This window comes from Diadema antillarum, unplaced genomic scaffold (genome assembly GCF_040938485.1).
Source record: "Diadema antillarum isolate AM-2024a unplaced genomic scaffold, OU_Dant_1.0 seq00000821_RagTag, whole genome shotgun sequence".
NCBI classification, from domain to species: Eukaryota; Metazoa; Echinodermata; class Echinoidea; order Diadematoida; family Diadematidae; genus Diadema; species Diadema antillarum.
Window position 1 is genome coordinate 3,500,741 of NW_027271698.1, and position 17,169 is coordinate 3,517,909.

A 17,169-nucleotide genomic window follows, 5' to 3' on the forward strand; every position below is an offset into this window, starting at 1 on the left:
CAGCAACTTCAGTGGAATTACTTTGCCGAAATTTCAGGAAGATATTCGAGTAGAAGAGAAAATTTGAAAATTGACGGTGTTGCTGTAATGAACAAATATTACAGGTATGCAGAATTTCTTCATATAAGCATTCACATACATGTACATGTGCAAAGGGGCGTCAGATCAAAATTGCTTGCAATTATACCACAGTTGTTGCAGTCGTAGGGCAAATAATGTTGGGTTTGGCTTGTCATTTTCTTTCCAATTTTATTTGTTACCACGGCAACTTGGCAGTGTCCTGAAGTAGCCAATTGAAACCTGGTGTTTGGTTTGAATGTATGTCACCATACAGAAACTAACCGAAAAGGTTTTTGGAAATTGAGAGCCATTGTCAAAGAACTTGGTGCATTCTTTAGAATGCTCTTACAAATGGTCAAGTTTTCAAAGATCAAACCAATTTAAACCACATCAATCCAAAACCAAGCCAAATCAAACCCAAAAAACAAGCCAACAGCAAAACTAAACCAAACTCGTCCAAACCAAAACCGAAACCAAACCAAACCAGAAAAACATGCCAATAACCAAAGTAAAACCAAACTAAGCCAAACCAAAACCAAACCAAATCAGACGAACCAAACTAAGCCAAACCAAAAACCAAACCAAATCAGACAAACCAAACTAAACCAAATCCACCCAAGGCCAAACTTGTCAACCTTTGAAATGACAGTGCCCAGACAAACAAGTGTTCATGTAAGATTTCTAAGCAATCAGGTAGGGACCTGAAATTTGTATAACAGTATTATGAAAAGTTTGAAAGCATGTTAAACAAAACAGACAGCTACCACAACAAAAAACGCTCGACTTCAGCATTGTTATTTGAAGCCATCACCATGACTACCTGTACGTCTTAGACAAAGAAGCCATAAAGATTTTGTGATATCTTTCCGTCCTGTTTTTCACCTTGTGCCTCTCTTGTTCTTTCTTGATCCCATTGGCCATGGATTCTTCCGTTTACGCTTCGTTCGTGGAAAGGCAAATTACATGTTCTCCTGCTTTGATTTTTGTCTTTTCTGAAAGAAATGCTTTAATGAAGTTAGAGGACATTAGTGTTTGAGAGAGACATTTAGAGTTAAGCCCTTACTGTTCTGAAAGAAATGCTTTCATGAAGTAAAAGGACATTAGTGTCTAAGGAGAGGTATTTTGAATTGAGTCTGCAGATTCTGCACACCAGGCAATCTTTTTTTTTTTTTCTTTTACTGTTATCATCATCATTATACCCTGAGCATCACATGAATTTTGTCTCAAAGTCTTTCTGATTGAGTCTGAAACACCAATGAAAATGGAGTAAAAGTGACTCTCACCCCAGATGGAGGTGACACATGATTGTTTGATAATAATTAAGCGAGAAACTCCCGTGTGAAATGCTCTTCTGGTGAACTACTGTTGAATTGAAGCCACGTGGCCGCACACATTACTGCACTGCCTATTCTGTGGAGTTGATGCATACAACAGTTTGCCGACTTTGAAGGGTAGAGGTTTTTGCACCGGAGATTTTGCGTGGGCTTCATCTGGTTTTGGTGTGAAAGCTAAGTACAGAAATTTGTCTGTGATTTTCTGAATTTGCCTTACCCCCCCCCCCCCCCCCTTAATTCTTGGAAGCTCAAGAAGAAATTATAGAATGGGTAGCGAGAATCCTGCGATCTGATTGGTCGAGAGCTATGTGTTCATATTTACTGGCCGCACGCTGAGTCACAGTGGTAAACATGTTATCGCGCACTCAGCAAGAGTACGCGTACTTGTAACAAAGGTTCGCGCACTAAAGCAAGCATTCGCGCACTCAGCTTGGCCATGCATCCAGTAAAAACTGTAAGTACGGGTATGCATGCCCGTTTACGGCAAGCCAAAATGAAATGCATCCAGTAATTTTGTCATCGGGTAACACGATAGAAAAATGGGTTTTTGACAAGAAAATTACCCATTCTGTAAATCAGATGACGCACATGTCTTTTCGTGCGTCAGTCGGAATATAGTGTGCATGCGGTAACTATGGAATTTAGCCTAAACCCACTCGGCTTCGCCTCGTGGGTTAAGCATTCCATAGTTACCTTATGCACACAATTCCGACTGACGCACTCAGACCTGTGCGTCATTTGTATACCAATGCATAGCGCCAGTGTGAGAGTGGTATTAGTCCTCTGCTTTGGAATATCTTGATTGTTTGTTTGTTTGTTTGTTTGTTAATCCCCCGCCAAACGAAGTTTGAAGGGGGTATATAGGAATCAGCGGACGGTCGGGCGGTCGGGCGGGCGGTCGGTCCGTTGCAAATCTTGCGTCGCGAACTACTTCCTCAGTTTTCAACCGATTCCCATAAAACTTGGCACAGATGTGTGCCTTGAGTTGTAGATGTGCAAGACATATTTTTTGACAGTACCCAAAAGTACGTTGCCATGGTAACGGCATATTATGGGCAAAAATGGGTACAAATCTTGCGTCGCGAACTCCTCCCACAGTTTTTGATCAATTTTTATGAAATTAGGTACAGATGTTCATCTGAATATGTTAATGTGCAACACACATATTTCCGCAGTGGCAAAAAGTGCGTTGCCATGGTAACGGCATGTTATTGGTAAAATATAGGGCAAAATGCTTCATGGCAAAACTGCTTCATCAGTGTTCTTCCAATTCTCATGGAATTCATATTGAATGTTTGTCTTAGGATATAGGTCAGCATGACACATTTCTTGACAGTGACAAAAAGTATGTTGCCATGGTAACAGCTCACATATTATGAGCCAAAATGATGGAAAATTTTGTGTTGCAAAGTACTTCCTCAGTTTTTGCCCAATTTCCATGAAACTTGGTACAGATGTGTGCCTTTGGTTGTAGATGTGCAAGACGCATTTTTCGACAGTACCCGAAAGTACGTTGCCATGGTAACGGCATATTAATGGCAGAAGATCAAGGAAAGATCTTGCGGATTTAACTACTTCCTCAGTTTTTTGACCAAAGCTTATGAAATGTTGTTTTGACCAAAGCTTATGAAATGTTGTTTGGCGGGGGTATAACCAGTCGCTGTAGCGACATTTCTAGTTTTGTTTTGTTTTGTTTGTTTTGGGAGAGAAAGTGTGTAAAACCCAATCCTCACTTTTCATGTAAATGTAGGTTTCCATTATGATTCCAGTGGCCACTGCAATCATGTTTCAGGCAATCTGTGAGGCAACACGGGGGACGGGATGAATAAACATAATAGGCTGTGAGCATATTAAGTTTGCATTCGAATAAAGAATATTGACTATGTCTTCACACAAATGTACATTTAAATCACATTTACATAAATCATGTTCACACTGACTTGTATTATGATGGCAAGATACATTTTCTAAGTAGTATCCACACTGGCATGCATTGTAATCACAGTGATGTGGTTCTGTTTACACTGACATGCATTGTAATCACATTGGAAATGTTCTGTTCACACTGACGTGAGTAGCGTTCACACACTGCATAAGTGTGCCCTTGGTTGGTCTTCATGTCATCTGCAGATACCAACAGACCGCAGCCGAAGCGACGCAAGAGGAAGTCGTCAACGACCATGAATCCGACGGGGGGAAACAGCATGCCAATGAACAACATCGGTGGCGGGAACAGCAAGAAGAAGTCGCCGGGCGGATTCAGCTCAGACGGCATGCCCACGGTTTGTCATCTCTTCTTGCTTTTAGTTTATACCGTTGTGAGATGGTTTTTGCATTCTGTTTGACTGTCTTTCCGTTAAGAGACTAAAAAATGAAGCCCTTCACTTCTTTCCTGAAAGACTTATCTTTTGAGAAGTCAGTTTCTGATAATATTGTCTGTTGCTAGACATGCATAGACAGGAAATGAGAGTTGAATTCATTTCTGTGTATTCTTCCTGATATCCTGTGTACTACACTCAGAGCTTTGCCATCCATTGTTAACTGAATCATGTGCCATCTCTTTGTCTTTGTCATTTCTGAATGATTGAACATAGCTTCTTTTTCTCTCTCTTGTTTTTCTTTTTTCTGTCATTATTATGATTATTTTCCCCCACAGCTCTCATGAACAATTGATAGATATGATTTTCATCAGTGCAATGTGATTATCTTTCGTGACCAGCCGTTTATGGTTTGTGACTTTGTTTTCAAAGATATTGTTGGGCTTTGAAGAAGGTATCAGTGGACAACAACCTATGAAGTCAACTTTTGTGTATATACATTTTATTTCAGGAAATATGCTTTGTGACTTGCCTAATACCAGTATCTGGTCTACAGATATCTATCCATCATCCCCCCCCCCCCTTTAAGATAAAAACAAAACTGAATTATAACTATAGCTGGATGGATGTGTCATGATACATTCATGTTGGATTTTTATTTATTCATTTTTCTTCAGTACCATGTAGAATGCATTTTCCCATGCTGTACATAAATATGCTGCCTTTAGAGCGATGTTATTATTATGGAGAGACAACTTTTTCCCCATGATTTACATTTTTTTTTGGAATGAAATACAAACACACAGTCACGCACTCACAGTGGCTCATTATGCGCCTATTTTCAGCTAGAACAGAAATGCTCTTTGCTTGTTGTATAGGAACACCAGTGCATTATGACATAAGTTACTGGAGATGTAATTGCGAGATTGCTACAAACTTACAATAAAGTTAGGTCTTGATGCAAAACTAGTCAATAAATTTAGGTCTTGATGCAAAACTAGTCAATAAATTTAGGTCTTGATGCAAAACTAGTCAATAAAGATGATACATGTAATACAGCTTGTGAAACAAAGGTTGAGTTTGTGAGTTTATTTCTAATTGTCACCCTTAAGGATATGTATGATGTGACATAACATTCCTGCCTGAAATGTTTCGGACAACTGTGGAACAATCAGCAATCATTAGATTGTCTTGATGATGGGTATATTCCCCTGTAGTTAAGCACTCGTACAGACACAGTAACGTGACCAAAAGAAATTTTGGAAGTGATCCTGAATTTGTTGAACCCCACTGCTTCAATGGGGCTTGGGAGTTCACCATTTGCTTGTTCACATGTTCATACCAAGAATGACTTTGTTTCAGTAGGTTTTTTAATTATTTGCAGTCAAGTGCATTACAGTCTTGCTATGTATAATGACAATAAACATTGAAAGCAGTTACTCAAACAATGAAAAAATTATAACAGCTGATTGGCTGTTGCTATGGTGATAATCATTAATGTGAATGACTATCGTGTTAAGACTCCTTTTCCAGTGGTCCCCTCTCCAGCTCTGTTAAGTTTCTGGACGTCAGTCACAACAGCATTTGAGAAATCTTGAGAAAATTGATTTTTTTTTTTCCATCCTTATAATATGGGAAAACAAGCCAAAATCTTTGTATTTCAATTTTTAACATTTCTGTTAATACGTGTTGGAAAAAGGTCTAGCATTCTGTCACTTGAATATTTTTTCCTTGTGCAATTTTAGTCATTACATTATGATATAAAACGTGATACAATTTATTTTGCCCTCAAGTTACGGCACATAGACTGCGTTTTGTTTTCTTAGACGCTAAATGATTTTTTTAGTCATCTGCCATCATCTGCTAGCCCATCACCTCCTGTTGTTTGGGATTGGGTGTGAAATGTGAGGTGGCACAAAGTCTACAAACAAACCTGAATTGTGACAGGAAGGAAATGAAGAAATAACACATTTGACAGTGCAACAACATTGTTGCTCATAAATGGGGATTTGAAGAGAGTTGTTCTGTTTATTTAGAAACAAAAAATGGAACAGGCTCAGTGCATCAGCAATGCAAACCTTGAATTTGGTCAAATCACAAAATTCATTGTCCTAGAACATCTTGTGCATTTCCTTGCCAAGTAGTATCTTGTTGATTTGGCTCATATTTTTTTCAGTGATTCTTTTCGTGGGTGTCTTTCTGTGTGTTGTTTTGAGGCAGGGTTAAAAAGGAAAGATACATGTATATCAATTCGCCCATATACAAATTAGCGGAGTCTGTTTTGACAAGTGTTTTATTTTGTCGTATTGCTCGGAATCTGCCGACAACTTTTTGTTTGTATATCTGAGATTTAAAATGCAATTCTCACGCATCGCGAGATAATCCACGCCAACTTAGTAACCTTTGTCACAGGGAATCTACTGATAAATGTGAAATAATAGTCCTTACCACTAAAAACCACTCCACTATTTGTGTTTATTGTTTTTAAGACAGAGAATTCTTGTTCATGCCAACCTCAAAAGAGACAAACAGGGATTCTTGAGTCTCTTCTAAATAGTTTTGTTTGAAGATACAAAGGCTGTTCTTGCTCCTAAATACACTCTATGACCGTTGGTTTGTGTTGCATGTGCACACTGTACTTGTTTTGCCTCGATTGACAGCTACATGACCCTGAAATCTAACCAGTGTGAAATGCAACTAACCAGCATGTTGCTCTGCAGAGTATGCCCCAAGTGTAAGAGAAGAAGCAAAATTTGGTTAAATACCTGAAGCTTTACAATGACACACACAAAAAAATCCACCCCCCCCAAAAAAAAAGAGTTTAAAGTGTTAGATTGATATTGGGAAGTAGAACAAAAAACAAACAAACAAACAAACAGCTGAAGATATTCGGTCTATTTGAAGGTGACATAGTTGGGGTCAACGGTAAATTTTTAACAAAATTTGTTGCCTTCATCTACATCATCCATGGCATAGAATCTACATATGTCAGCCATGCTTTGAGGTTCTTTTTTTTTTCTTTTTTCCTTTTTAGTTTGGACATTTATGCACATTTTTGACAAATCGGAAACTTTGATTTCAAACGAGTGTGAAATGTTTCCTTGGCCCTGAGTGGTAAGGATCATCATGTTTTAGTTTCACGCTTTCACATGGCAGACCATCTCAACAGAAATAATCTAAATAGTTGGTATTTAACTCCCACATATCAAGACATGCAATGCCAACATCTGGGATTGGTCAAATATAAAATGCTTTTGGCTTGACTTTGCAAAACATCAACTATAATTCATATTTCTGTAAATGTTTTGGTCTTTGCTCTTTCACTCCGTTGGCATCATAATCAGTAGGTCTTACTGAACAGGATATTTGCCACTGACATGTATAAGTATAGAACTTATAATGTCAAAATCATTCCAAAAATTCCCTGAATTTCAAAATCATTTGAAGAATTCCCTGAATTTCAAAACCATTCCCCAAATTTCCTGTTATAGTTTCTGTTATGAATCCGTCTGAGAAGAATCAGCCACCATATGGGGATAAACTTCAACACAACATAAATAGCAGCCATTGATATCCATTGATTGCAATTAAATATTTCAGCTGCTGTGGTCTTGTCTTGTTATTTTTTTTTTCAGTTAGTTGGAAAATTCCATCCAATATTGCACTGCTGTTAAGCCAAAGGTACTTCCAAACCGAAGGTTTAAAACAAAACCACCAGAAATAGCATATTCCTTATACATTAATTACTGATATTTTCTTAAAAAGAAAGCAGATTTTTGAGGAAAACAGACTGTCAAACAATTTCCCCTTTTTATTTTTTTAAGATGTCAGAAAAAACAATCTCTATGCAAAGATATTTGTCAAATGAAAAACACATGCTCTGAGAGGTGAATATTTTTGAAATGAATTTCTTTTGATGCACATTTTCTAGAAGAGGGTTTTTTTTTTTGAGGGAAAATTGATTGATAAAAAGAAGAATTTCTGAGTGATCTCACATTCATTCAGTCGAATAGTGGATAGTATTCTACAATACTTTTCACGGTGTTTGATACAGTTTTTGTCTTATTTATGAAATTTTGAATTTTTTTTTTTCATTTTTTTCATTTTTTGATTTTTTTGTGTGCAGTATAATATGATAAGAAGATTATTTCTATGCTTGACTCTCCCATAGAGGAATGGTCCAGTCGGGCGGAGTAAGAAACGCAGCAGATCCGGCACCCCGCAGCCGGTGCCCATACCCCCCTGGATCCATGATTCTATTTCAGAGGTGATTATCATTCACTCTGCCCACCGTGTGCTTCCAAGAAGGTTCCGCCCTCTAGACACTCAAGTGGACTTGACTCCTCCCCCGTCTCTGCCCACCTCACCCTAAACCCCTCCCCCTCTGGGTGGGTTTCTCACTCACTCCTGGGCAGAGGGGTGGGGGATGGCTGGGTAGGCGTGGCCATTGTAATCACCCCTCTAGCTTGATTGGAGAGAAATGGGAAAAATTTTGGGAACTTTTGTTAAAAAGACAATTGTTTTATGTATTGGGACAAGAGGGCGAAGTTTTAAACACACTTTGCAAAGAATGTTTCCTTTTTATTATTTACACGATGGATGTTGTAGTTTGTGTCATTTTTTTATTCTTATTTTATTTAAGTGGGACAGCAAAGCACTCCACAGATCATGAAATTGGGCATCATTGTAATGCAATTCTAGCCCCATTTCAGGTGTCAAAAATGCTAGTTAAGAAAACGTCATGTTTATATAGGTGTATTTTCATATTCTGTGACCATGATTTTTCATATGGTCATTTTTTTTTTCAGGATAATACATCACCGCATTTACCAGCCTAGTATCATCTAAATAAGTTGATTCAAATATGTAGACTTGCAAGGAGAAAATAAACGAAACCTTTGCTCTATTTATCCTGCTGATTTCAAGTGGTTAGAAACAGATGATTTTTTTTTCAAATACAGATTTGTTCTTAAACTTTGTTCATAGAAGTTTTATATTTTGTTGAAAGTGTTAGTTATGCAAAGGTTAGCTCCTTTTTATACCAATGAGGTATTGATAATATGAAATGAAAAGCGTCATGATACATATACAGGGAAATTCTTTATGTTTGTTTTATTCTGTTTTGTTTTAGACCAATTCAAAATTTCTGCAAAGAGGATTAATAGTCCACTTGGTTGTCTATGAAGGGAAGGAGTATTAATGTGCTATAGACACACCCATGTAGCAGACTTTTAGCAAACTCTTTTTTAACACTCCTGGTGTCATATTATTTCTTTTCTACCATCACATATTGTCTAACCTATCCTGCCGTTAACCTCAGTAACTTTTCTTTCACTTCAACAACAGTTGTGATCTATCTAGAGAGCAGGGGGATTTTACCATTTATGAATAGCTGGAAATCATAATGATGGTCTGTTTAGCTGGAGACAATATATGAACATAACACTTGGGAAATCCATGCGATACGATGGCCTCACTTTTCTTGACATTACAAACTCTTGTAGTTGTCTGTTTCCTAAAGTTGTATTTTCTTGAATACACCTGGTATTTAGTGTTTGTCTGAGAGGGGAGAAAAAAAAACAACTACCTGATCCAAAGTGGATATTTGACATGCATGCTCTTTCTTTTTAAGATTAATTTATGTAGAAGTCTGTACCCATACCCATTGTTTGTGTATGACAACACCTTTTGGGGATGCAAATTGTTACCATGAGCCCCAGACAGGGAGAAGCATGCTGATTCAAATTGTCAATGAGAATGTTTATCATCCCATATAGGTTCTGTCATAAGTTATAGTTTGCATTGATGAGATGTAGTTTGGCATGCTTCTCTCTTCTTTTTTTTTTTTTCCTTTATCTCATTGAAATGAATTCTTTCGAATAACAATGTTGTGTGTGTTCGTGGGTATGATATGTCCATACTGTTTCAAACACACTTGATACATATACTGTATGACTTTCTCTTTCCTTTTCTTACCTCTTTTGCGTTGCCATTTAAGTATGAAAGTAGCGGCCATCTTAATATACAGGTACCGTGTAACAGTGGTGCATATAGTTTCAGTTTACTTTCTTTCTTTTTAACATTTATTTTCCACAAATTCTCTCTTGTGAAATTGTGCCAAGCTGCTATAGATGAAGATGAGAACCAAATTCCAAAGTGGCTTTTGTAAATGAAACAGTGTTAATTGCACTTTTTAAAAGAATTAATATCTTTTTATTTTTATTTTTACCTGCGATGCTCTGATATTTCACAACTGTTTAGTAGCTCTTCCTATTATTATTTCTCAGGGGGAAATTTTTTATCAAATTGTTCACTGTTAATCTCCATTTTGATAGTTTTAAACCCCATTAATTCACCGTCACTGTACGTTTCTTGTGTATGTTTTTGTCTTTTTTTTTCTGCTTGTCTTTCTTAATTTGTTTTATATTTTTCACTGTATTTTGTGAACCTCAGTGGTTGTTTTATCTCTTACTATGTGTAAAGTTTGCTGTCGCTCATATCGTGTTCTTTGAATGTTGGCACAAGACTGGACTGGGACAAGCACGAAAACACATAGATGGGACTATAGTGTTGTAACTGCACTGCATGTTTAACTGTTTGGCACTCAATCTTGAAAATTCAGTTTTGTGAAATCTGGATGTGCTCAGTTCCCTTTTGTTCTCACTGTTTTTGATGTCAAGCACAGGCACTCTCTGGTATTGTTGGTGGTGAAGTTTTGATTTGTTGCTAGATTTCTCCTTTCTTGCCTTTCGTTTGGTCAAAAAACAGAACAATATGGCAAACAGCTATGCCAAGAATACCCCTGCTCTCTAATGTCTGGTACAACTTTGTGGAAGCACTCTCACTTTCTCTCTTTAGAATCACACAATCACAGACAAATGGTAGCGAGATATGGTTAGGAAGGGGTACCTATTTCCAGTTTTTCAGGTGGGTAGGGATGGGTCACACAAAACTTTCTTCTCTTTTTAAACTCTCTTTTTTCCTCAGTCAGTATATTGAAGTGCATGCTTGAATGGTTTATAACAGTGCCATATCTGTATTTACTCAGACAGAATGTTGGAAATTTAGGTCTGTACATGCACACAAGCATAGTTTAATTCAGAGACATGAAAAAAGTAAAAAATAATGTGACACAGAACACCAATTTAGTCAATGGCACGTTGTGAGGATGTGTTTTAAGTTGAAGTGATAAGTCTGATGGGAGCATAATTAATGTTTCTGTGCAGTTTTCTTGCCTTCAAACTTTCTCCTTGATACACTGTTATGCACATCATCACCAACTTTCTTGTCTATATATGGGACCATGCACCAATCAATCGTCTAATCTGCTATTCTCATCTTTTGGAAAGCGCCCTCTACGGTGATTTGTCTCCAGTCTCAAAGGTTTTTCTGCCCCAGTTCTTCCTTTCAATTCATATTGTAGCTGAAATTTGAAAATCTGTCATCTTTGTGGAGATTTTATCACCACTAATTAGTCACACTGCTCTGGTGTCTCGGCGCACACATTCTTTTGTTCATGCATAGAAATTAATTTGGCGATTTTCTATGACACTGATGTATAGCTGTGGTTTAACAGATCTGGCCACCTCATTGAATATAACCCCTGTTTCCATGGTTACTGCCTATTAACACTTACCTAGTCTACAACTGTCCTTGATAGTATCATCTATAAATGAAAATAGTTCATGACTTACCAATACAGATAACGATATCATGTATCATTTAACTTCACATGTAACTAAAAGAATTTGTCAACCAATAATAAATGTTGAATATCATCATTCAATGATGTTTTTTTTAACTGTTTGTCTTTTTCCATTTTAATTTTGATAATGATTGTCTTTTTTCCATTTTAACTTTGATAATGATTACATGCTTCAATGAATGTACAAAAAAAAAAAAACACAACAGTTTAATCTACTTGCATAAAATCCTTGATAGAAAAGTAATTCTTTGAGACCAATCATAATGTTAACATCCTTAATTGAGCAACTTCTAAAGAACAAAATTAATTTAGTTGTTATCCTTATAGTTGCATTCTGACTAATTCTTCTTTCAGGAAATTTTGATATTTTTTTATGAAAGCAAGAGTTTGCTGCAAATGTTGTACATCACATTCTATCTACAGTATCTTGCTGTCAAATCATTATGTCGTGGGGTTGTGTAAGGGGTGGAGCTTGCATGAAAGTTAGTCTTGACCAATGCTTATTTCCTGCCATAATTGTAACAGCGGCAGCTGATGTGTACTTGATACGTTCTGCACCGATTACCTCGCTGTTTTTTGCATTGAAAGCGTACATGCTTCCTTGTAAATCAGCATAGGATGTGGGGTCTCTCTTTTTTTTCTTCTTCTTCTTTTTTTTCATTGATGCCCCCGTTCACACTCTGCATTTTTGTCAGTACGCATTTTAACTGCTCATTGTAAAGTGGAATGCAGCTTTAAGTACTTATCCAGTGAAAGGAGCCAATATACTCTGGGACTGATTGTGACTAAGGGCAGTACGTGGGGATAACCTTGAATGGGATAGAGTGCAATCAAGGTGTACATATATTAGAATAAATTCAGTTCCCCCCCCCCCCAAAAAAAAAAAAAAAAAAAAAAAAAGGAAGAAGAAAAATCCTCTTTGCATTGAAGACGGAAAACGTTGCTGCGAAACTGACAGTGTCATTTGTATTGTGGATTTGCTACTTCAAAAACTTATTTCATCTATGCTTTATCCATATTTTGCTTAATTTTGAAGGCATTTTTGAATGTGTACAAAGATGGATGTGGTGGCCATTTTTTTTTTCCAAAAATTCTGTGCAAATTGTATCTTTTTACAAAGATAGTATTGTAGTTATGTTCCCAAAATGAAATATCGGAATGATATTCACTTTATATCTGTGAAGAAAAAAACAAAAAATAAAACAAGTCTACCAGAGTAGTCTGAATTTATTTGAGTTGGTTTTTGTGGGGAAAATAACAATTGTTTTAAAAGAGGTGGGTTTGTTGTGAGCCAGGGTTATTTGGGGGCACTGTTTATCATTGCTGTCTACTGTTTTTCCTGATGTGTGACTTTGTTTGGCTTAACTGCACCAATGGACTTTGTGCACTGACGTCGCCATGTGTCGTACAGCACTTTTTCACCAAACTTCGTTTTATTATGATCGTAGGCAATTTTCAAACTTGCGTTTAATGTTGCCGTGTTCAAGTGTGTGTGTGTGGTTTTTTTTTTTTATCGATTTTGATTGCTCTGTAATGTCTCGCAGTCAGTGCTGAGTGATGCAATGCGTGGTAGGCAAAGTCCTCCGGCATGTTAGCGGTGTTTGCTGTAGGTTTGTGTTTTCTTGGAATGGCAAAAGTGCAGAGAAATTCATTACTTTTATTCAAATTGATAAAATTCTTCCATCAAGTTGTCTTTATTGCAACTGATCAAGAAATTGCCCTACATCGGTCAAGGGCAATTTGTCAATCAGTTGCAATGAAATCCTCGACTTGCATACATGTCATGTCACCGATGGTTTTCTTAAAATGATGAATCGTTAATTGATTCCTCAAACAGGAAATTCAGCATCCGTGACATGGCCAGTTATAAGGCAATGGAGCTATGCAAAGTTATACGTGTTAGAGTTTATTGTGCAATGTATTCAATTTGACTATCCTGATAATTCATGTCACACAGAGATAATACATTCCAGTGTCTGGTTTGGGGGGGGGGGGGGGGGGGGATCTGAGACAGATGAACCCCACCCCCTTAAGATCTCTCACTCTTCTATATCAGACATATATATCCATAACAGTTTAATTTCATTATTCTTATTAATATTGAAAAATGAGACCAGGATGACACTAACCCATGGTCAGATATGTAAATGATGGTGTATATTACAATGACAGAATTAAATACCACGGTCTTTTAATACTTTTATTGTATTCCGTCATCTAAACCAGCCACCATTAACCATTCAAAACCATGCTAAAGGCAGTTACACAAATCATAATCATTATCTGTGTATACCCCATACCAGGATGTTAATGACATGAAGAACCATACTCTAACATCATATTCCATCTGTTCAAGTATCAGGTATTTTAATGGGATGCATTTGGTTGCCATGGTTACTAGTTCCTAGCAGTGGTCCCCGACATGAGATTCACTTCTCTCATCAGTGAAGATAACACCTAGCTTTGCTAGGCTTTTAACATTGATGGCTGCTGCTAGCATCACAGAAGTTTTGGTGATGAAGAGTGTGGAACCAGTATCCATGGCAACCGCATCCCACTATTGGCACCCTAGACCATCATCTATTGGGTCATCACTCTCCAACCGTCTTTCATCCTCTCTGTAACACCCAGTATACATACGAAAGTTATATTAGCAGTTTATATAATGGACCAGAGCTACATCTTGATATGACCTTAAATATTCAAGATGGTTCAATTTTCTCTGGGATTTTTTGCCAGCTGCAAAAGACAAAAGCATTTCTTTTAAGTATTCTCATATATATGTTTCTAGATGTGAAAAGAAAAGTTTGCATTGTTTGACCTTTCCATGTTATGAATGTTGGGTTTATGAAGTGTTGTGAATATCCACCATGCACACCCACATAGAGGCACATTTTCTGTCAAATTCACCCAACACCATTACTGACTGCATTATGTCAATATGTAGATGTAGTTATGTATGAATTATATTGCAAGGATTGCACACACAAATGCTTTCACCACGGACACATTCACAGTATACACTTTTATTCTTTTTCTTCATTTTTATTTTTTCCCCTATCTTGCTGTAGACTTAGATGTCAAGGAACTATCTGGAAGTTTTCTTCCTCCAAAATTTCTGCATTCTTTACCTTGGAACCATCCTAAATTCCTTGAAATGTGGACCAATTTCAAGTGCATTAATCACTAGATATACATCTATTGCTATTTTAAAACCTATTTATCAGCCTTGAATGTCCTTAATTTGTAGCTTGCAAGAGGCTATGTAGACATACTGAAATCATAGGTAATTTAGGATATGTAATATAGTGCAGAATGTAACATTTTTTTATATATTTTTTTTTTTTTTGGGGGCGGGGGCAATCATTGTGCATATACTAAGGTGTATTAGCTGGGAAAACCCTAAGGAACATCAATGTATCTTTCACAATACATGTGTTGTTAGAACAGACAGGTTTGAATCATTTAACATTTAAATCACGTAAAGATTCAAGTATGATCAAGATTTAAAACTCAATTAATAAACTTTGGCATCTGTTTGCTCTGATTCAAATAAGTGAAAATTTATTATCTTTATCAGCTCAGAAAATTTCTTTCCATTTTACTCGTTAAGGACGAGTCTCGAGTATACTTGAGCAGGTGTCTATGGGAAATGCGTGTTATAGCATTATCAAACAGTTCTCAACTGGTTAACCAGGTTGAGGACGGACTGATTTTGCTATAACACGCATTTCCTATTGTACACCTGCCCAAGTACATGTATTCTCGGGACTTCTCATCAACTGGTTATTAGACTGTAATGTTTTTTTCCTGAGAATGTGGCCAGCTTTTTGGTACATTACTAACAGTGGTGCAATCAAAATCTCTGTAAAAAGAATGCTAACTGAAAAAAGACATAAAATCAGTTGTTTACTGAATGCAATGAAACTTTATTCCACAGTTGAAGTACTGTTGTAGGATCATTCAAATTTAGCTCCTAATGCAGTTATGCTTTGTAAGCACCAATCCTGCCAAACCGTCTTGCCAAGCCAGCTTTCTTTCTTGAGTTTTATTTGTGCAAACATATACAGAGAGTGAGTGTCGAATGGTCTGTCAGACACTCCGGTCAGTTCATAAAGTTGTATGACTATTAATAAACAGGATTGACTTTACTCTGCATGTATTAAAAGTAAGGACATTTCTACTGGAGCTGGTTAAAGACAAATGTGCAAGAAACGACCATTGCAGTAAAACAGAGATGGCCAAAGCATTAGGATGCTTATATTACAGAAAAGAAGTGAGATTACTTGATATCATAAAGTATGTTAGCAAACCTATGAACTCCCTTCAAGAATTTAACTACTGAATAGCATTGCAAACAAGCAACATATTTGCTGGAATACTCGGTTGTATCAGCCTTGGTTATAAGCCTGCAAGATGGCAGGTTGCGATTATATCTGTATTTTATATTTTGTGGCATTTACAGCAGTCATGTAAGATTAACAGGTGGCTATTATCAATCAACAGAAGGTGGTCTTTATATGCAGGTAGTTTCACATTGACAGATGCTCATTTGCTCAGTATAAAACTGAAGGTATGTACTGGTGTGAACATCAGGTAGGAAGTTCGATAGGATTTCTGAGTATTAACCCCAGTTACTTGCAATTTATTCCTTCCACCTCCGTACCCCCCCCCTTCCTCCCTCACATTTGTTCCCCCTCCTACAGGATGTGATGGTTGTGGGTGAGCCATCCCTCATGGGAGGCGAGTTCGGCGATGAGGACGAACGGCTCATCACGCGGCTGGAGAACACGCAGTGTGACACCAACAACGGCATTGGACAACGAGGAGGACTTCGCGGCCGGCGGGGAGATGCGGCCGGAGCGGGCAGGGGCCGGGGGGCCCCAAATCGGCCACCTCATCGTCCGGTCCCCGGTCAGGGCTCTGGAATTCCACCGACACCAAGCCGCCACCAGGCACTAATCCCTCGCAAGACGACAAGCAAGTGGCAGCGTCACAGAACTAGCAATCTCTCCTGGGAGGAGATATAAATAGTACATCATTTGAAGATTACGATAAAGAAAGTTTTTCAACTCCATCTTAGAATTATGCTGTCCAGCAATTCTCTTATCTGTCTCTTACTTTCTTTCTTAATCTCCTCTCCATATGTACTTCTTTCTGATTGCATTTTTCTCTTCTCTTACTTTCTTTCTGGTTGAGTTAAAAACTCCATTTTGGAGGAAGATTTTGATGGCCACATTTTGTACTGTGTATAATTTCTTGTATATACGGGACTATGGACACAGCACTGGAGTTCATGATAGTCTCTTCTTTCTGTGGCGCGTATTCTCACCTCTCTGAGATGTTAATTTGTTATTTGTGGTGCATGCATCTTCGGTTTCCTTTCACCTAGACTTTGTTTCCGACCCCTAGGCTTGGGTATTCTTTTGGAATGTGCTGAGAAATGCTCAAGTCCTAGTGGTCTGTGTGAACGTGATTTGTTAAAAGGCTTTCAGAAACCATATCCTAATGGTTATGTAGATTTATGATTTGATTGAGTGCACCAACTGTTTTGTGATCCTTTGCTATGGCTAGCTTGGTACACCTGTGGTGCGGTGAAATGCAAGAAAACTGAATGATTTGAAACTCTCTTAGTCGTATAATGATTTGTCATGAACGCCACTGCTGTATCCATTAATTGTTTGATAGCCTGTACATTGTACATATGACATAATGGAGTTTTTTTGGTGACACAACCTGTATTTTGACATCT

At 37.5% G+C, this 17,169-nt stretch overlaps 1 protein-coding gene across 1 annotated transcript in view; it reads left to right on the plus strand.

The window, feature by feature from the left end:
• LOC139739854 (LIM domain-binding protein 2-like) overlaps positions 1-16,422 on the plus strand; it is a 101,307-nt gene extending 84,885 nt beyond the window's left edge. The window contains 5 exon segments of the mRNA XM_071650455.1: positions 3,525-3,676; positions 7,884-7,979; positions 16,124-16,231; positions 16,233-16,268; positions 16,270-16,422. Coding sequence (XP_071506556.1) covers positions 3,525-3,676; positions 7,884-7,979; positions 16,124-16,231; positions 16,233-16,268; positions 16,270-16,422 — 545 coding nt within the window.
• The last annotated feature ends 747 nt before the right edge of the window (positions 16,423-17,169 follow it).